The sequence below is a fragment of the Corella eumyota genome, chromosome 5 (genome assembly GCF_963082875.1).
Source record: "Corella eumyota chromosome 5, kaCorEumy4.1, whole genome shotgun sequence".
NCBI classification, from domain to species: Eukaryota; Metazoa; Chordata; class Ascidiacea; order Phlebobranchia; family Corellidae; genus Corella; species Corella eumyota.
Window position 1 is genome coordinate 9552165 of NC_137494.1, and position 21858 is coordinate 9574022.

Genomic DNA, 21858 nt, shown 5'->3' on the forward strand with positions numbered 1-21858 from the left:
CAACGTTGTTTGTGCATTTTGTACTTTTGTTTGACGTCAGTATCTAAAAACGAAATTATGTAAAAGAATTTGATAAACTTCACATTTATTTTTAAGTTAAATATTTAGCAAACAACAAACATCAAATTACATAAACGACAACTAGTTAGCAGAAAATCTGTGTAAAAATAATAAAAAAAAATAAAAATATATTCGGAAAAAGAGTTAAGTTTTACACAGTTTTGTAACAGTTTAACAAAATATAATAATTTTTTTACAAAAACGTTTTAATTGAAGAATTTTATTTTTAAAATACATATTGCACACCTGCTAAAAAAACAGTTTTAACTATTTACGATATTTTTATAAAAAGTTAGTTCAATAAAGAAGAAAAATATATAAAAAAATACATCAATTTTTAAAGACAAATTAAAATCTTTAAAAAATTTTAACAAAAGACAATAAAAATATTATATCATAGCGTTTATTTACAAAAATTAAAAGTTTTTAAGATTCAACATAATAGTACCCGTGCATTAATAAATAGAATGTGTATATCTATAACCAAAACCCGTCGGTAATTTAGCAAACAGTTTAAAGTGTAATGGATCTTAAAAATACAGCAATAAAGAAAACAAATTACAAAACGTGTAAATATCATTAACTTCTAGCTGATAAAGATTTAAAATAAATAAATCTATTAAATGTCGATGATAGAAAACCAAATAAGTGAATTTATAGTGGTAATGTGTAATAAAAATCCACTTTTATATAAATCTCTCAAAACGTCAAACACTTTTTAATATTACTTGTGAATCATTTGTTGAACGTCGGCCACTAATTTTTGTGCAAGTTCGACCAATTTTTTTGCGTCATGTTTTTCGGCCATTTCTGAAAATACAAATTTATTTTAAATAAACGTCAAAAATTTGTACGTTGTGCAAATATATTTTTTGCACGCGGAACTAAAGAAAAAGTGTTGGCTAATATAAAAAATATTTTCTCCAAAATAGTTCCATATATCTGTTTAAATAACAGGCTTTAAAAAAAAAACGCTGCTTGTGGTGTATGTAAAAAATCACAAACATAATTTTCTTGCAAGTTGACCGTATTAAGACAATAAAACTAAAGAATGTATTGCCGGCAATTTATTAATTTATTTCAATGAATCATTTAGCAATTTCGACCTTAAGTCTGCATGCCTACCGTTAAAAAATTTAATAATATCAGTAAAATCCATGTCGTTTTCCAGAATGACATCACGATATGTTTTAAGCATGGCGAGAGCAAAGAAGAGGAAAAAATATTGGGAGGAGCAATAGAACGCGCTCCAGATCTTCTCCCAAACCATGAAAACATCGTCATCATAAGATAATTCTAAAAATAATAAAAACAACAAATTTACAACAACAAAAATTTTAACCTTTTTAATGAAAAAAAATTTAAGAAATAAAAAAAATATTGCGGCAAAAATTATAAACATTTTTACCCCTTTTAAAATCAAGCAAAAACCAACGATAACAAAAGTAGAAGTGAGTGTAATCTCCATTCTTGTGCATATGTTCAAACAATTCTGAATCCATTATCTTCAAATAAAAAAAATAAAAAAATTATCTTTGGATTAGTGATCTACAATATTTTGTTGTTTTTTTTCCTTTTTATTTCAGTTTTTACGCTCATTAAAGAAAAATATACAATAGATATTACACTAACGCGACGGAAAAAAGGACAAAACTAATTTAACGATTTAAAACATGAAAAATGTATTAAAGTTAACATAAATATTTTAGGTATGTTTTAGCATGGTCACCAAACCCAGAGTTATTATATAAAAACATTTATTTAAAGAAAATAACTAAAATTACTTCGGCTTGGGATTTTAGTAAATCTATAAACAAAAATGTTTAGCCAAACTTATAAGTAAAAAAAATACTTTAAAAATCAAATAGTGTGATACCTGTATTAGGGACCTCATGTTCGCAAAATGCGAGTCCATAGCGCCACCATTTGGAAAGTTTTTCCCCATGCGAACCATTAAAAGTTTAAAGCAACTAAAAACCAATGCTTCGTCGTCTAAAACTATAAGCAAGGGGGCGGCAAGATCACACATACCCTTAATATTAAAAAAATTTCAATATAAAACCATAAAATAATTATTTTAAAAAGATAACAAATAAGATTAACGCCATACAACCGAAAACTATATTAATAAACAGACATTTGCTCGACAATAAAAAATGCCCTTTAAATTTTAACAAAATTTTGACTTTAACTTTGACGTTTTTAAAATTTGATTTTCGGTTAAACTGTATATTCGGTCAAACATTTTTCAGTAATATAAGTATATACAAACCTGCATGTATCCGACATCTATGTTTTCCCACACAAAACTACACATGACATTCCTTAGTTTCTCCAGGTTCCCGTCCTGGGAAAAATACCAATGAGTTCTATCACATCTGTGAACATCCTTCTCTATTCGGTGCAAATTAAGCGAAAACGAATCCAAAAATTCCTCCTAAAAGTTTAATTTTACATGTTCACACTTATATAGTTACATATTATTTTAATAAGTTGTAACAAATAATTTATATTTACCGTGTAAGTTGGCTCGTCATTATTTAAAGAATCTGAATAAAAAAAATTCGCTTTAAAAAATATTTTTTATTTTTACAAATGTTTTAAATTTACTTTTTAAATAGAAAATTTATAACAAAATTTAAAAAAAAAATTTCGACTAACCTTTTGCGCTATCAGAGTTCGTCTCGCTGGTATTTGTTAAATGGTCACTACAAAGAAAATATAAATTATTACACGATATTAAACATTTGTTCAAATATCTTTGTTGACATTGCTCAAAAACAATTCGATTTCTTATTCAATGCTTTGCATTTTATTTGTCGTAGTTCGCAACTTGTAACTAACATTCGCCAACAATAATTTACCTGCTCACCACAAACGGCAGTGTTTTTGACATTGAAAGCATTCAGATTATATATATATATTTAAATAAGATATAATAATAATAATATATACACAAGTATATCGTCTACTAAAAATGCATAGATAATAGTATTAAAGACTAGGAGCCAAAGGGTTTTGGGTTTGAGACGCACAAATACACTATTTGCATGAAGCCCTGCGTTAACAGATAGCTCATAACATGTTTAACAACACACACTTTAAATAAAAATGTATCACCAAATATATATTTTATGTAACGAATTAACATTAAGTAAGAAAATAGTCGTTTATTTACTTTCGAGATTCGCCTTTGAGGATCTCATCTTCCGGAAGTTCGTCCAGGCTAAAACTTTTTAGTGACCACGTGGTTCCACCTTCCAGTGACGTCATAGAGCTGATAGAAGAGTAAGGAACGTGACTTCCATCCGAAATGTCCGACTTTAAAAAAAAAATTTTCATATAATAAAAACAACTATTTTTAGTTTTTGTGAAATTAGTGGAAACAAATATAAATCTAATATTTCTAACAGAAAACTACAATCATTAGTTTATAAACAATTAACCCATTTATTATTAAAATAATTTTTTAATAATTACCGCTACTTTTCTGTAACAAATGTGATTAGAAATGTAAAATTAAGAATAATTATGTTTAGTTTGTTAACAGATAATTAATAAAATTACAATAATAACTTTATTATTTTTTTGTTATATAAACTGGTGGCATAATGTAGTAGTAAGAACACTTAGCTTTACTACATAAGATCTTTAGTTTTTTTCCCCACTGCTTTTATTTTGAAGTGTAAGTAAAATGATATACTAAACTTATAAAATAAATCGACGGATTAATCATCTGAGAATATTCCCTAATTATTAAAAAACTTACGAAGACAACTTAATATTGGGCCAGGGTAACAAATGCTACTCTATGTTAAGGCTGTGAAGTCCGCCGGTATCAATTAAAGAAATATTTGTTTAATATTTTACTTACTTTTCTATTAAATCTAACTTCAGGTCGTTTTGTCGATTTTTTCGCCTCGTCAATAACTTCGAATTTATCCTGAAAAAATGTGAAAACGTAATAAAATAAAAAAATCTTTATTTTACAAGAATCATGTTTTTGTCAATCTTAAAGAATCAACATTGTTACCTGGAATTTTTCGCGACTCGGGGTGGAGTTTGCAACATCCGCAAAAACGTCGCTTGAAGCCGAAGATTGTTTCCTCAAAATTGAAGGTGGCTAAAAATATTTATTTTTTTATTTTATTTATTTTTAAACTGATGCTGAAATGTCGCTGCAGCGATTAATTTCAAAGTGATATTTATTTTACATTTTTTTAAATTAAACAATTTGTTTTTATGCTTGGTTAATTTTATGACGTCACAATAACTTACAATAACGTCGCTGTGCCCTGACGTAGATCCTGATGAAATACTTGAAGGTTTTGATGAATCGTGTAACATCACATTCTCTCGCTACAAACAAAATAAAACATTTTTTTCTTATCACTGTAAAAAGATGGGTTGTTAAATTTTTTATAAAAAAAGAAGTGCTGTTGCGACGTGGGTTAAACTATTCGTAAGCGCCGTGGTTAAGGGCGAATAGTAGTGGTATTAGTGCGACTCGAACCCGAAACATTTTCTCGTAGACCGATGCCATGACCGATATGACCGACGCCTCGTAGACCGATGCTATGACCGATATATCACAAAAAAGAAAAGTGAACTTAATTATAGACTTAAAATTTTTTTTGTATACTTTATCTTAATATAAAAATTAAAAACTTTTTTACCTCCTTGATAATCCGTTCCACTTCGGTCCATTTTTTTACAATGTTAACATAAATGTTTTTATTTTGTTCATCGATAGAATTCCTTTCATTTTCCGTGCTGGAGTCAGGGTGGTGACCCAACAAATAGAGCCACACTTGGGGGCGCAGCAAATGAGCGACACCACCATAATAAACATAACGCATCAGCTCGCTGCGACTAGTTAGCTAAGATTAACAAATAAATTAAATATATTGATTTCGTGTGATTGCTTTGCTGTTAAATTAATTTGACATATTACTTACTTTTACTAGTCCATAGCCCGCCCTAAAGTCGGCATTTTAATTATTGCAACTAATATTTGCCAGCGATAATATACCCGCGCACCACAAACGGCAGTTTTATTTATTTCGTAGGTATATAAATTAAACACGCTCACTAAGCTCCATTACATATAAGTTATATATACTAAAAACAACGTTTTTTTTTATTTTAAAATGAATAAAAAAAGAAGTCGATTAACCTTGCCGTTATCTCTTAAATCGTCCCATGTTGTTTCATTTACTCCAATACTAGCATCTTCATTGTTATTATCCACGAGCACAACATCGTAATTAACCAGTGCAGATAAATGAGTTCTTACAGTCGCTAGATGGCGACAGTGAGCCAGCCAACCGTAAAACGCACGTGATATAATTTGGCGACGCATAGTATCACATAAAACCTTGATAGACGACCTAAAAATTAAAAAAAAATTACAATTTATTCATTTTTTTATACACACTAGAGTAATAGATTTAAATATTTTGGAAAAAAAAATTAAACTGCGGCTTGAACTCAATCTCGGCTCGTAATCTGATTTCATGATATGTATACCACACTACTAAATTGTATTTAGTTTTTATCAAACTGGCGATAATCTTGATTGTGTTTTATGTATAGAAATTAGTTATAATGACCATGTTAAATAAACCGAAAATTCAGTTTGTTGTAAACGGAAAAATAATTGTTGTGACAAGTAGTTAACCAAAAATGATTTGACCGAAAACTAAAATTTCGAAAACAGCATTTTACCGAAATTTAGGTCGATATTTTTTTAGAATTAAATGGAATTTTCTAGAGCAGGGCTAGAGTAAGTTGAGTTTACAAAAACTGTGTCATTGTCAGTTAAAATTGCCTTTTTGTTCAAATGTATATCAAGAAAAGTGTTTCGAATATAAGGCAGAAATAGATCCGACTATTTTACAACAAGCGACTTATGGTAAATTGCCAAATAAAAAAAATGCATTCCGTTGGTCGGGCGTTTAACCACCACAAAAAAATATCTCTCATACTTAATTTTACTAAACTTCATTTAAAGTAACAACGTACCCAGCATATGAAGTTTCTGAAAAACTTTCTCCATTTGCAGCACCTTGCTCGTTATAATGGCGAGGCTGGTTTTGATCGTAAGTATACATATCTAAATTTGGAACATAACAATCTGATGAATCTAGAGTACCTGTACAATAATAAAAAACATTTAAAATTAAGATTTTGTATACATAAAATAATAAAATAATGTAATATAGAATTTTTTTAGATAAATTATTGTTTGATAAATAAAAACTATTTTTTATTAATAGTTTTTATTTAAAACAATATTTGTTAAAAAAATTAACAATCGACATTTAAATTAATTTAATATTACAAACTCACTCTAAGCAATACTTGTTTAAAACAGAAATTAATATGCAAATATATCTATAAAAAAGGTTATAATAAAATTACTTGCAAAATAAAATTCCAGAAAAAAAGCAAGCAAAATTACGGGTTGCGCAAAACAAAAATACAAAACTCACACGCATGCAAAAACACCTGGTTGGGTTACCACTGGAGGCGTAACCCCCTCACGTGACCTCTGCCGATGTCGTCTGCGGCGGGCAAGTCTTTTGCATCTCCTGCAAGTGCAGGGACCTTGTACAAAGTGATGGCTCCCATTTGCAGGCAGAGTGGATGAGTTTTCCCCGTGTATCACAACCGTTCTTGGCATCATTGAGCTGGGTGCAACATTATTTTTGCGACCCGCTACGCTAGCTACCGGGTCTTCATTTCTCATGATTTGGGGAAATGTGAGAAAAGACTGCATGAGATCGAACGAAAATTTTCGCTCGTTAGAGGGCGCGATGTCTACACACATGCAAACACAGTAAGCACGCAAAATCAACATAAAAGTGATGGCACTATTTTTTGTATCAATTTACCAAACCTAATAAAATATCAAGTGAATAAAAAATGAAAAAATATTTTTCAATCTGATTAAATAGTGTGATGATTTTAAACTACTAACATTAACATGCCTTTACAATTAAAAACATTCAGAATAACATAAACTACAATAAAGGCATTGCTGCTTAAGACTTACAACTGGTATCTGATGACGTGTTAACTCGAAATACGAAATCTGTGGGTTCTTCTGAGCTGCTTGAGCTAGATCGATGACTTGATTTTTTTCGCAATTTAGGAAATACTTTTCCCTATAAACACAAGTTATATTATAAAGTGTTAAAAATATCGTTTGTCTTAAAAGGCTAAAAAAAAATTTAAAAATAAAATTTGGTTTTTAAAAATATTTATTTATAGAGCTTAAAAATACGAAATTTATTTGCAGTTGATAGTTTTTTTATTTAAAAAATTGTGCTGTTGTGACGTGTTTTAGCTATTCATGAACTCCAGACTCAAGCGCAAATAGTGTAGCATTGGTGCGGCTTGAGTCTAAAACATTCTGACTCAAAGTCCATTGCCATGACAGGTATACCACACTACCTCACTTAATATTATTTTTTTGCACCAACCTTTCCTTTTTGTGGCCACAATGGTGGATCTAAGCTCCCGTGAGGCAACAACCCAGTTTCCAGACAAGATAGAAAAGTGAGCAGGTGACCCCCTTTGGGGAATCGAATTGGGGGCCATTGTACTCCGTCTTGACCCACCAACACTAAGGTGCCACCTTTATCAGCTAAAAACATATTTAGAAAAATAAAATGAAGAATTTAAAGCCATTTAAACGGCAATAATTTTAAGTTTTTCGTCTGGATAAATTTGAAATTTTAACAAAGCCATGATTCATGATACTTTTTTGTATTGTAAACAAAAAATCAAATTGTTGAAGTGATATCGCTATAAATATAATTTACCATGCTGATGGCAATGCAGATAAACAATGTCACTTATATCAACAGAAATAGCAAATTCCCAGTAAGATCTGTAACAATAAAACAAATTTTACAAACCTTAATATCACATAAAAAAAAAATTAACCCAAGTAGAAACAATGCAAAACGGGTTGTGATAGAACAATTTAGGTGAATAGCAGATGTTATAAAATACTGAATATCCGAAATATCGATTATTTGATTCTAAAATTCCAGCATTCAGCACATAAAAGAAACACGAGGTAGAATAAAATTATCGACGTGTGAATTCGATAGCGGTTTTGGTTGCACCGTCTAATCAGCTTAACTGAATAATTCATTTCCATAATTCAAAATACATTATTAAAACACCAAAGGAATTTCTTTTAAATGTAGTGTTAGATCGAATTTTTAACATTTAGCAATTAAGATAGTAAAAACGTGTATGTTCATGTGATTAAAAGTTCGTCGATTTCGTTAAAACCCCAGTTATTAAATAAATCGAAAAGTGTTACCTTTTTTAAATGTTAATATTAAGTATTTTATATGTGGCCTACTTTTATCTCCTTTTTTTAACATCATTGTCTTAGAACATTTAACCGGGTACGTGGTGTGGTAAAATACATAGCGTTACTACGTGAGGTCCTGAGATCGATCCCCGCAGATGTTATGTTTTAGAATATTTAAGTAATAAGCAGTACTGATAAGACGAAATAAAAACAGGCAAGTATATTTTTAGACAATACAATTTTATAAAAAAAACTAATAACTCGATACTAAGTCGAAGTAATGAAAATCCCATGTTGGGCTGTAAAGTTGGTCTATCCACATCAAATAATTATGCAATACAAATAAACACCACAAAAAATTGAAAACATTAATAAAAAAGTCCAATTACCTGGAACTTTTTGGTCTTGAAACACGACGCAAGGCAAATTTTCCGTTGCTAATAAAAGAACAACATTAAAACTACACACAAACAACATGCATTGATTTGTTATCTTGATTAATCAGCTCATTTAATCAACTGTAAGTGTAAAAATTACGGAATACCAACACCACAAATTATAATTGTAACATACAATAAACATAGCAACCACAGAGAAAATATACAAATTTGAATAACTTACCCTTTTCGAGGAACCTCTTCCAAACTATTTTGCTTTTCAAGGCTTGCGTTATTTAAGTCAACTTCGCCATTTTCGTCGATACTAGCAGTTTTTAATCCATCGTTTCCATCCATTAACTGGTTAGGCGTCCACTTGATAATCAAACAATTAACTTGCTGATGCAGAGAGAGATATCCTGGTATTGGGCCTATATCCTCTTGCTGAAAATATTGTATGTCCACAAATTAAAGTAGAGTATTTGCCTAAGATTTTTCTAACATTATTCATTGCTTACTTTTTTTTAAATAAATACAGATAAATAGGAACAATACTCCTAATAGGTTAAGGTATCCGCTTATATTGCCGAAAAACATTTGGACGAATATGACTTTTTCAAAACACACATTAAACAACCTTTTACTAAAATATGGGTAAAATTTTTTTTTAAATTAATGAAAATTTTTTAAAAAGGGGTAAGAGTAGGTTGGGGATAATAATAAATGTCGCATTCGCTAAAATGCCGTTTTCGGTCGAATGTTTATTTGGTAAAGTGGTTTTGAGCGATATAGCAATACAAACGGTGTACGTTACCGGTTGAACAACGACGTTATTTTTTCCGTACAATAACGGAATCTTATTATTTTGATGAAGAGATTCAACGTAATCTCGAAAAGAGGCGCTTCTCTCAATCGCTTCACTGGATGATTGGTGGCGAGCAGTTCCAAACGAAAGAGGAGGACGCTTACCAGGGGATTGCGGAGAATTTCTTGAACTAATGTTAATATAAAACAGATTATAAAAAACGCTTTGATCGATCTTACCAAAGACGTTAACAATTTTTATTAAAATATTTAAAAATTTAGTTTTAAAGTGTATGCTTAAAAAACAATGCATTTTTATAAAATTATTTAAATTTTTTTTTATATTTTTATCCTCGATGTGGAAAACCAAGCCTTAAGTTGTCTTTGGCAGTTTCAAAGAACATGAAAGCAGTGGGGATTGAAGCAAGGACTTCATTTTGTAAAATGAAGTGTTTTAACCACTTCACCATAATATTAAATAAAAATATTAGATATATATATATAAGAACTTATTGAAATAAAAATTTAAAAGTCGGTTTACACTGTGTTAAGTTTATGACGTTGTAGCAACTCTCCGGCGGGTGGATCTGACCAATAATGATCGTGCGTCTTTATTTTGGTGAAATCCAAAGCACAAGGACCAACTAAAATCATAATTTACAATCATAAGAAGGCCTATTGTAATGAAAAAAAATTCAGTCTTAACATAAACCTACCCAGCAAAGATGAAAGCACTGTTCCACAAACAGGGTTAGACATAATTGAAGATTTCTCGTAATATTTACTAAAATAATAAAAATAACATGGTAATTTAAAGTTAAAATGCTTGTGTTTATTTTATACACTCAAAAAACTAAAACAGTTAAACTGCATAACCTTAATGTTCTTCTATAACTTCCTACCTGTTATTTTTTACGAGATGTTCAATAATTCGGTCGAGAAGTTTTGATGTTAGAGCGACCCTCACCCACAAATATTTCATTTGGTTTACACCATTGCTGTTTGATCCATTTTGTATTAAACCATTATCTCCGCTTCTTAAATTTAAAAAAAATGCAAAAGTTAGAATAGATTATATATTTTTAAAAGGTGTAGTGTAATGGTTAAAACACTTGGTTTTACAACATGAGGTCATTGGTTTGATTTCCACTGATATCAGGTTGTAACGTCTTTAAAAAAAAGCGCTAAAAAGGGATAAAAAAATTCTGAACCCCAAACCAATCAGCAAATTACTAAATAGCAACATGCTTAATAATATTTAGAACTGTCAAAGACTAATCGAGTCCTGTTCGAGGTAACAAATGTTACCCTGTGTTTAGGTTGTGACGTTGTTCTTTCCATTTCAAGAATAGTTTTACACAAAAAATGCATTTTTTTAAAGGCCGATTTATAAACACTTTATTTTTTTATGAATTGATCTTACTTGACATTATTCGATTCAATTTCTTCAATTTTAGCAACAAGTTCATTAACTGCTGGAATCGTTTTTCCGACTTTAATATAAAGACTTGCTATCTTGTTATTTTTTAAGAAACCCGCGGTCCTTCTTCTCAACCCATCTAATATACATTGCTGAATTGTTCCTATTAAACATGACAATGATTAACATTTAACTTACGTGTACTGTCGGTTTTGAAAACAACATTTTAACCAAAAGTTTAAAAACAAAATTTTACCGAAACTAAGGTCAACATAGTTTAACAAATTAAGAGACATTTCCCAAAAGCAGATAAAGAAAATGTATAATTGATAGTAACATAGTGTTTTTAGAAAATAGCTTTCGGTGATAGAAAAGTGTTTCGTTAATACCGTTAATAGTCTTACAAAACCTTTTTGCCGTTATTGTATAAGTTTATTACAAGCAAAAATGTTAATTTTAAAAAAGTAAAGGTCATTAAAAGACAAAAACAGTTCAATTTTGACATTTTTTATAAAAAAATGCACAATTTTTGTGCATTTAATAAAAGTTTCATGAAAAATAAAATGTCAATATTTTTTGCAAATTAGCACATTAAAAAAATAATTAGTTCATTATGATCATAATATTGTTTTTAATATAATACGTGGGCTTATGACAACTTCTAATTAACGTTGGGATGGCGATTGATTTTGCCTGGCAACTAATTAAACCAATTAGTGTACCACAATACAATATTACACATAGCGTTGTCGTAGTTTGCATTTAAAATAAAATGAAATGACCTTCAAATTCGGCTTTATATGATTATACATTATTCATCGTTCCGCAATTTAAAAAATTTATAGAATAATGAAAAAATTGACAAAATCAATTATTTACCGAAATCAAATCAATAACCTGGTTAAGAGAAAGCCTACAGCGCAATTATATTTTAGTCTAGAAACCTGGTTTGAAATGACCTAGTCACTTCATCAATTTTTAAAGTAATTATAGTATTTAATACTATAATAAAAAGCTAAATAATTAATTTATAAACCTTAAATTAAATGATATAATATGACATAAGATATTGTTGTTTGGGCTTATTTTCCAACACATTTGCATTGTGATTAAAATATTATTTTGAAAATAATATATTTGAAAAAAAAAATTTAACATAGGTCTTTTTTAATCTTATTAATGTCCATCTTGTGGGATGCATTTTGATTGTTTTACTATGGTTAAAACTTGAATCACGGCGGTTTTTTGTTATTTAATAAACCTTTAAATTATACATACACTGGAACATAAATTGATATGTTCTTTTTATATACATAATGTTATATATTCTATATATATATATATATTGTCCACAAAGCTCTATTATATATCAAAGCTGTCAATTCAATTCAGTTTAACAATTAATCAAATGTAAAAACAAAACAGATTCTAAAAAAGGAAGTGGCCATGGTGTGCTCAGTGACAAACATCACATTATGTATGGTAGAATACCCACATGAAAAAAAAAGTCCTAACAACACTGCATTATGCATTTGTATTTTAAAATTGGTGATTTACATCATAGGGGGCAATGCTTACTATATGTTATAAATCTCATTTAACAAAAGAAGTAAAATATTTTAAAACAAAAGAATACCAACTGTGACATTGTTTTTTCTTATTAGTAATAAAAAACAACAAACATTGCCCTTTTTTAAAAACTTACAAAAATACAAACTATTTGGGTAAATAACAATAATATTTTTATTTTTGGTAAAACAGCAAATCTTAAAAGAGAGTGGACCATTTTTAACCAATAAAATAAAAAAAAAAAATTTTTTTGAACACCTTTTTTTATAAATAATAGAGCCTAGTATATGATATATATGTATGTCCAATTTAAAAGCCTATAAAATAAAAAACTCCCATTTTTAATTCCTGGATAAATTATTTTAGACAAATGTTAGTTGTGAGTTTTAAAATACATGTAATGGCATAATATTGTCATGTTAAAAATATTATGTACTGGATCAACAAAAGCAAACTGCTTTTGTGTGATAATTGTCAAATATTTAATATTATAATTTCATTGATAAACAAACATTAATAATATTTTTTGTAATATTTTATCAAAAATTTAAAAGATAAAATCAACCCTACAACATATATATTATCTACCTGAAAAAATTATAAACAAAAAACACAATGTTTAATAGTTAAAATTTTTGTATGTTGTTTACATTAAACAACTTACCGCACAACCTTAAAACCATTGCACTTTCTTCATGTACAAACTTTTTGGTTACACTTTCCTCCATTAAAGCTTTAATCTGTAAAATAATTATTATATTCTGTATTTGTTAAAATATTCCTTGAAGAATATAAAACATTTAACAATTATTTTACTACCTGTATTTTTAACTGGCTAAGTAATTCTTCATGTCGCATTTGGTCTGTAAAACAAAATTAATATAAAATAATTAAAACATAGTCAATATCTACTCTTGGTTAGTATATATATATAAAGTAAATTTTCTAGAATTTTGACTTCTGACATTACCAATTACTTTAAACATAAATTAATAAAAATTATTTCAAAGTAAAATAAATTTTCTAGATTTTTTAAACAAAAACTAAGTGACATTAAATATTGTTTTAATATAACCGATGTTTGGATAACAATAAATTTTTGAATAGAAAATGTTTTGAATAGAAAATAATTTAAAATTACCATACTACATAAAAAGATTTGTTCTACAGATATATTATACAACTTACCATCCAATTTAGTTAAGTCGATGCGATTTTTAATCCCCATATTTGTTAAGCTTGATCAAAACCCACTAATAGTATTAACATTGGGTTTTGGTTTACCTGACCTTGTTTTAAATTTTACAAACACATATCTTAACTCGACGATTAATGGCACTATTAATAAACACATAAATTTTAAAACAGTTAAATTAACACAACATATTAAATGCACAGTATACTACCTTGTGAGATATAACTAACAGTTTATATACCTACATTTCTTGCAATGACAAATATACATTTTGTGCCACAGTCATAAATAACCAAACAAAATGCTTTAAAAAACAAAAAGCATTGAAAAAAACAGAATATAGCATAGCCTATAGACTAACAGTTAATACAAACAAACTTAACGGGGCTTTATTAGCGTCGTCCGACAAGTTTATAAAATGCAGAATAAGTGGAATTTTTATAACCTTACCCTAAACTTCTTTTTGCATCCATTTTAGTACTACTCGTTTCAACCGGCGGACGACGCTAATATAGAGATCCAAATGGGTTAAAATTATAGTTACAACTTCTATGCTAACCTTAACCACCAACAACTAACCCTTATATACCAGCCTTATATAACAACAGACAGACGGATGTACTTTCAGATTACTATTTCTTTACTTTCTGCTTAAGATTTCATAGCCCTATTTTAACCTAAGGGTATCTTTGTAGGAAATAAAAATTAAAGGGAGCTCAAGTCAAGCTAAAGACTAGTCTTCTAGTCAATATTCAAGTTATGCACTACCGTGCCAGACTTTCTTACGTAAATTTACAGCGAGAAAAAAACAGCCGACCAGAATTTACAGTGCTGCCATAATATTTATATACTACACGCATTTTTTTTAATTGCTTGTACCAATAATATACAATAAAAGCATGAACATGAAATAAACCTATGTAAAAAAATCTTCTTATGCAGTTAAGTTGTAACGTATTTTGTATCTTTCATTAAACATTGAATTTAAAATGAATTAAAAAAAAGTAAGTACTCAATTTGTTGACTGTGTTTCGTATTTAGCACTGACTTTAATGCAATGAGATACACCGCGTTTCTATTGTTTATGGGCGATTGTTTTTTATTTTATTTATTATTTTTACTGCTTAATTTAAGTATGTTGCTGCATCTACTACGTCTTTTAATGGTAATAACAGCAAAGTAAGGTAGTTTGGCTTTTGTGGTGAGCCGTAAAAGGCGAGCCTTCATTAGCCCACGCGTTTATGGTAAGCCTACATTTAGGTATTTTCTAACTTAAGCACATAGCCTTGTTTTAATAAACAGTTGAACAAGGTAAATAAAATTTTAAACACGGTTATAACGCCACCTAAAAATAGGCTAAATTACAAGCAGATCGAACACCTATACCAAAAACCTAAGTGTTTTGCAATAACAGAACTACTTTTCTCATTCATGATTATATTAAAGCATAAAAACTTAAAAAGTATCCAAATTGTAAGTATATAGTACGCTTAAAAAAACAATCACATATATATCGTATAAATTTAAAAAGATAAAATCATTTTTTTGATGAAACTGTAAAAAATAAAAACTACAAATTAACAATTTCATAAAATTTAGCAATTCTTAACGGTATAAAAAAAAACGTTAAATTTTGTGAAGAAATTAGATCATAATAATCGTAATTTTAAGAAGATAAAATCCTATTAAAGTATTGGTACTACGGAATATACCCTTCAAGTTTTTGCTTATTATAAAATCTTTAAGTAAATAATAAAAAGTCAAAAAAAGAAGCACAATGAACTGTTATGGAAGTCACAGCGATGATAAATATAAAAACATTTCAAAAAAAATGATGCAGATACTGCAAAACCTCAACGAGTTTGCAATATAGAAATAAAAACTTAGTTACGATACTAATACAGATCAAAAATTTGCTTTCTGATTGTAATTTCAAAAAAAAGTATTTTTTGCTTTTAAAATTTGAAATTTTTTTCAATATAATTTTTGGGTATAACATGTTACTTGAGTTTAGTAGAAACTTAAACTGACAACTAATTCAATTCAGTAATTTAACGTCAGCACAGTTTATAACTTGATATAACGAAATTTCAAATACTGTTAACCCGCTAAGAGGTCGATAGAAGCGTTGGCCGATTTCCACCCGTATCGTGATACAAAGACTGCGGTTGGGGTAAATATTTTAAAACGCGCTTTCCTTTTACGTCGTAAAGTTTTCGGCTAAAAAATAAATTATCCGGGTCCGGTGCGGACTCACCGGACACAGTACGTCGGATTCCGGATCTTTTAACGGTTCCGGGAAGTCTGGGAACGATGCGACGAGCATCATACATTTCCCAGGTTTCATCTTTAGCTAATCTAGCACGAACTCTAAAAATAAATTTCGACAACATCATTGAAGGTTTATTTCAAAAACAACATTTAACAGACATTTTTTTAGGTAAATTTAGGTCAAGATTTATCATATATTAAATGGCATTTTTTTAAAGAACGGTAAGGGTTAGCCATAGTTAATAAAAAATGTCTTAGTGTCTGTAAAACAGCACTTTTAAGCATATAGTTTCGGTCAAAAATATATTTTCGGTAATATGCCAGTCATCCAAGCTAAACAAGTAAATACCTTGCGTATTGAGAATAGTTAAAAACGTAACATCTATCTTCCACGCATGCTACACTGACTTCGTCTTGATGTCGGGACGAGAATAATTCATCTTCACAAATCGTACCATCTTGTTGTCTTATATCTTCAGTGTGCTCTGGTCTACATTGAAATTAACAGCAAAAAAAAAAGATAAAAGATTTACAAAATAGCTTAAAACGTAAATTAACTTAAAAATGACAAAACCAACCAATTTGCTTAAAACTTTTTATTTATCTTAGGTAAATTTGCATTTAATACCTATCTTAAGAAAGCACACCAATTTAAAAAAAACACACACACAAAAAAGAAATAAAAATTGATAGATGTTTACCTATAATACCACAACACACTCGCAACCATCTCCTCTGAGTTTTCCCTTTCCCAAAGTGACGTCACTTTCGCTACGTAGGGGGATCCCCCGTCCTCGCCTGAAAGAAGGAACACGCAGTCGCGCACCGCTACGACGGTGTCGTCACCCTCGGGGTCTTTGCGAATCATGGAGGGGTAACAACGACGGGGTACGTATTGACCCCTTGCCTATTAAATATAATGTTGTAAAGTCAATTATTTAAACCACTACAACAAGCCTATATTAATTGTAAAGTAAAAAAATAGTAAAAACTTTAAAAAAAAAGTTGTGAATTTATGTTAACAGATTGCAAAAAGAAAATTAATTAAATAGAACGACAGGTATTTTAAACCAATAAAAACAACAAAATTTAATCAAAACTTTAACTTTGTATAACAATAAATATTAAAACAAACCTACCACGCTAAACACTAAAGAGGTATACGGTTTTCCCGACCACTTCCAACCATTGTTAACGTCATAATTTTCCTCAGAAGACTGTGAGGGACTTTGTGGTATGGTCAAAGGGCGATTTTCGTCCGAATCCTGACGTTTAATTTTAATTTTTGGACGGGTTACATTTACTCTATTGCGGTCCGTTTGTACCTTAAACAAAAAAAATTAAAATGAGGTAAAATGCATTTAAGTAGTATAATAAAATACTGCCATTCGATCAAAATCCATTTTACTAAAAACCTGAGCACGTCATTTACGGACAATGGGACATTTTATTACTAACCCTTTCTTATTTTTTATTAACCCCTTCTTTTAGAAAAAAAATTTAAATTAAATGTTGATAAAATGTCGTTTCCAAAAATGTTCATATGATTTAAGGGCTAATGCCAAATTAAATAATACTAAAAGTTTAACTAACAATTAAAATATGTCTTAAAATTGTAAAATTGTAAAATTTAAACAGAATAATTTATTTAAATAAATTCTATATTACAATCAACTACCTTAGTTTTAAACATTTTGTATTCAGGAGTACCAACAGGGGGGACCGCTTTATGTCGAAGTTTGATTTGTTTAATTCCGTAAGAGGGCGTTCGTGTGCGATGTAAGTCGTCAGTTTCTGGTGACGAACAAGCATAATCTTAAAAATAGATTATTAAGTTTAATTCAACAATTCTTTTTAAGATACTTACAATATACTTATAGTAAATTTTAACTCCATTATTTAAAAGTAGTTAAAAGTTACAAAATAGCCTTTTTTAGTCCTGACTTTTTTATTTTTTGGTGAGTTTGGATCAGGTTTTAAATTTTTATAAAAAATTACTTTACAGAATATGTAATACAACTACTTACCAGGAGAAGGCGATTTTGATCCATCTAGTTTAGATTTATTTTTGGCAACCTCAAGCAACCTTTCGTTAATAACTGACAACAGCGGGCTAGAGGAAATGGCTTTTTTAGTAGGATTCGTTCGACGGTCGCTCAAAATATTTGGCTTCACACTTTGTCTGACTGAGTTTGGTTGATATTTTGTGCACATTGGTCGGACAACGTTAGTCTTAATTTTAACCACGCCGAGTGTTTTACTCTGAAAGGACGTGGTTGGAACGACAGTTTCACCCATCTTTAAATTGAGCGGTTCGACCTGAACAACGTCGTTTGAAACTTTTGCGGTTTTATTATTGTGCGAAACGGTCGCCGGAATATATACGTTGTCCGATTTAATATTAAAACAAACGTTAGACGGGCCCCAAGCGCCAACCTTTGGCACAGATCCGCTGGGTGCGTTATCACTGGAATTCAGACCTAAACAACTCAGTAAATTTGCGTTAGGGCGTAAAGTCAATAAAGAAAGATCACCAGACCCTGTACGGTCGTTTGGCTGAAGCGAAACTGGCAAAAGTATTATCGGGTTGACGTGGTTCGGAGTAGCAGGGATATTTGTTTGTTTAGGTTTCGGCTGAACCGACTTAATCAACGGGGCAACCGACGCTGTTAACTTTCCGCTGTTTTTTGAACGGTTTCCAAATTGAACTGGTTTTGTAGCAGAAAATTTGTGGCCACCACATGAAACTTGTTCTTTTTTGATTTCCTTTGAGCCAAAATGTAGCTTTTTGGGGGGTACTTTAGAAATGCTTTCCGACGAGTTTCTCTTTTGAGTTTGTTTAGATGGTTGTGCAGTAATTTGTTGAGTTTTTTCACATGTAATTGATGATACAGGTTTGATTGGTCTAAAAAATAATTTAATAAAAAAAATGTTGGATAAAAATGACAATTTAATAGCTAGAAACTAAAGTTATAACCAAAACCGACGTAAATTCATTTCTAAGATTTTGTAATTCACCTTTGCGAAAATTTTTGGTCATCTTCGATTTGAATTTTCCATAAAGCTTGTGCAGTTAGACTAGCAGCTCGCCTACTTCTACGGGCAGGGATAACATCGCTTTCCGACATATCTAAAAATCAGAATTCTTGTTACAAAAATGATCTACTATTAAACCTTGATATATTATTAAAAAAATAGAGGCCTTAATAAATAAATATCCTAATTTAGCCCAATAATACTAAACGATTGCCTTTTATTTTTGATATAGTTTGCCCACATAAACTGCATTTCTTTTATTTGAAAACTTATAAATTGGACATACATATATGCATATATTTGATCAATCTCAAATATATATTATATTTTAACTTGTTGTTTATAGTAATTAACATCAACATTGTGTACATTACTATAAACGATAATCAAGGTTAAAATATAGGCACAATTACAATATTATCCAATTTGGGCAGAAAGTGAAAAACAATTTCTTAATCAATAAATAATCCGGAAATTATATGCATTTTAATCAATAATTTGCAATCTTTTCAAAAATTGTGCAAGGCCCGTTGCTTAAAATCCAAATAACTATTACTTTGATAAATCACCTTTTAAATTGATATATATATATCAGAGATATAAACAAACGAACACGTTTAAGCACATATAAAAAACCACAGTCGAATAGCCCATACCTGCTTTTGTAAGATAAGTTTATCGTTCAACTAGTTTTTAACCTTTCATTTCTTGTCTAACAATATCAAAGTCAGCTAAGCCTAGTGATTCATACAACCCAATTCTGTAAACATCAAAAACAGTTTTAGAGTACACGCTTTATATAGTTTTACCACATTTTATACTTTTTGCGTAAGATTTATAGTGTGAACAAAACGTTGCAACTCAATAGTAAAAATAAAGAATGTAGTAGCTTATTATAGCATTTTTTTCCTAGCATTTGCAAATAGCATAATTTGTAAAATACCTATATTTAAATATTAAACTGGTTTTGTTAAAGAACTACTAATTGGAGCGTCGTTTTATTTATACAACTCTGCATAGTCTACTAATTAATCAGACTTACAAAACTTGCAACTTAAGTTATTAAGCGAACTATGTTAGTGTTTAAGTTTTTAGTTTCCAAGCATGCTGATTTATAATAAAGCGTTGACACTAGCTAAGACCTAAATATGCTGTGATAATAAACTGCACCAACCAAAGGAAACAATGCAGTGAATGCGGGCATCATTTCCGGTATTATAAGTCATATTTCACGACAGGCTTAAAAATATAATATACGGCAAGACATAAACGATCAAGTGCATTTAAAAAGAACGAACGGCGCATAATAACTTAAGAAGATCTCGTTCATTTATTTTTATTATAAAAATAATTTAAAAACAAAGTAACTACATAAAATATAACTAACCTAAATTACAGTGCTTATTGCAGTACAGATTTAATGATTTACTTTCTAACATTTTTTTTATATTATAAAAAAATTCTAAACAACAAAACTACACTCAGTAGTTTAATAAATCCAACCTTTCGATTTTTTATGCCCAGTTTCAAAAAAAATTGTTGGCGCACATGCAAAAATTTGTTGTTTATAAACGTTTACCGATTAGTTTTATGAGACATGTTAAGCTGACTTTTATCTTACTTTAATCAACGTTAATGACATTCGCAGTTGCCCTGCTAGCGTTGGTTAAACGTCTGTGTTATATAAAATTTATTTAATATATGGTTTTGTGAAAAAGATATTTTTAAATATACTAAAATAATAGGATTTATTATATAAGCAATTAAAAATAATTTAATATTTAAACAAAACGGTAAAAATCCTAAACGTTAATATTATAAAGTCGAGCGTGAAAATATATATTTATATAAAAAACTTTATTAATGCAGCAATTCGAAGGTAAACTCAATGGTAAAACCCAAGTTTGTCGTTTTTTTAGCTGTAAACACATTGGTTTAATAGAATTATTTTGTTTACTAACCTATAGAGTATATACAAAATATATATAAAAAAATAAAAATTATTATTTCTAAGTATTCCTTTAATGTTTTTCCAATTGATTAATGTGTATATAATAAGAAATACCAAGAATTTAAAAAATATGTTATTGAGCAGGAAGACTTATCTGGGAAATACCACAATCAAAAAATTGTAAGTCCCAAATAATGTGAATAGACTGTAAGCAAGTGCTTACAACCTTCAAAGCACAATTAAAATAAACACAATAGAAGCGTGCCTAACATAAGTTTATATTTAAATAAAGTATTAAAAATGTGTAGTTTAGCCTGAAAGTTCAAGTAGATATAGTTTAGGAATATATCAGTGTGATACGTAAATTTTGGATTTAAACAAAGCACCCAGCGCATTACAGCCAGCAGAGTACGCAAGTTCATTAATAATGCATGCTAAGTAGTTACACCATTTTGAAAAAAATTCAGGACGACATCAATAATACTTTCTAGAATACAAATGTAATATAAAAAAAAACACAAACACACCTACTATGTGCGCAGTAAATTCACTAATGAGTAATTTGTTTAATTAATTTTTAAATTACAACTTTAAAAACTCAATTCTGTGGAATTTTTAAAACGCAACTTTAGGCAAGTATGGCTTATGATAGAAATCGGTATATTTTCAAATACCCAAATTCCTTACATACCCGAAAAAACATACGATAACGAGGTTAAAAATACTAATGTTATGTTATTGATAATTAAACCATTCTTCTAATTTAGTAAGCAGAACTGAAGGTTAATGAAAATTCTTACAAAATTTTAAAGATAAATATTAACATGTTTTTTTTTCTAA

At 29.3% G+C, this 21858-nt stretch overlaps 2 protein-coding genes across 4 annotated transcripts; both read right to left on the bottom strand.

Annotated features, from left to right (window-relative positions):
• Window positions 1–196: 196 nt before the first annotated feature.
• Window positions 197–13894, bottom strand: LOC145753667 (small G protein signaling modulator 1-like). Of its 3 annotated transcripts, XM_082570087.1 has the most exons (28): window positions 13754–13894; window positions 13385–13428; window positions 13230–13305; window positions 11000–11159; window positions 10479–10613; window positions 10293–10360; window positions 10118–10220; window positions 9587–9767; window positions 9017–9216; window positions 8785–8832; window positions 7890–7957; window positions 7548–7711; window positions 7118–7229; window positions 6571–6882; window positions 6085–6214; window positions 5237–5450; window positions 4737–4940; window positions 4339–4419; window positions 4094–4183; window positions 3935–4003; window positions 3239–3381; window positions 2722–2768; window positions 2578–2609; window positions 2333–2497; window positions 1937–2092; window positions 1469–1565; window positions 1186–1356; window positions 197–870 (listed from the first exon to the last, which is right to left on the bottom strand). In XM_082570087.1, exons 1-28 carry the CDS (start codon window positions 13791–13793, stop codon window positions 785–787), a joined length of 3396 nt encoding a protein of 1131 aa, XP_082426213.1. In that variant the 5' UTR covers window positions 13794–13894; the 3' UTR covers window positions 197–784. The 3 variants fall into 3 exon arrangements, with proteins under 3 accessions (XP_082426213.1, XP_082426214.1, XP_082426215.1); XM_082570088.1 differs by lacking the exon at window positions 8785–8832; XM_082570089.1 differs by lacking the exon at window positions 6571–6882.
• Window positions 13895–15243: 1349 nt separating this feature from the next.
• Window positions 15244–21604, bottom strand: LOC145751946 (uncharacterized). Its single transcript, XM_082568107.1, has 8 exons — window positions 19724–21604; window positions 19050–19161; window positions 18059–18936; window positions 17710–17846; window positions 17171–17356; window positions 16733–16938; window positions 16381–16521; window positions 15244–16130 (listed from the first exon to the last, which is right to left on the bottom strand). Exons 2-8 carry the CDS (start codon window positions 19157–19159, stop codon window positions 15869–15871), a joined length of 1920 nt encoding a protein of 639 aa, XP_082424233.1. The 5' UTR covers window positions 19160–19161; window positions 19724–21604; the 3' UTR covers window positions 15244–15868.
• Window positions 21605–21858: the final 254 nt, after the last annotated feature.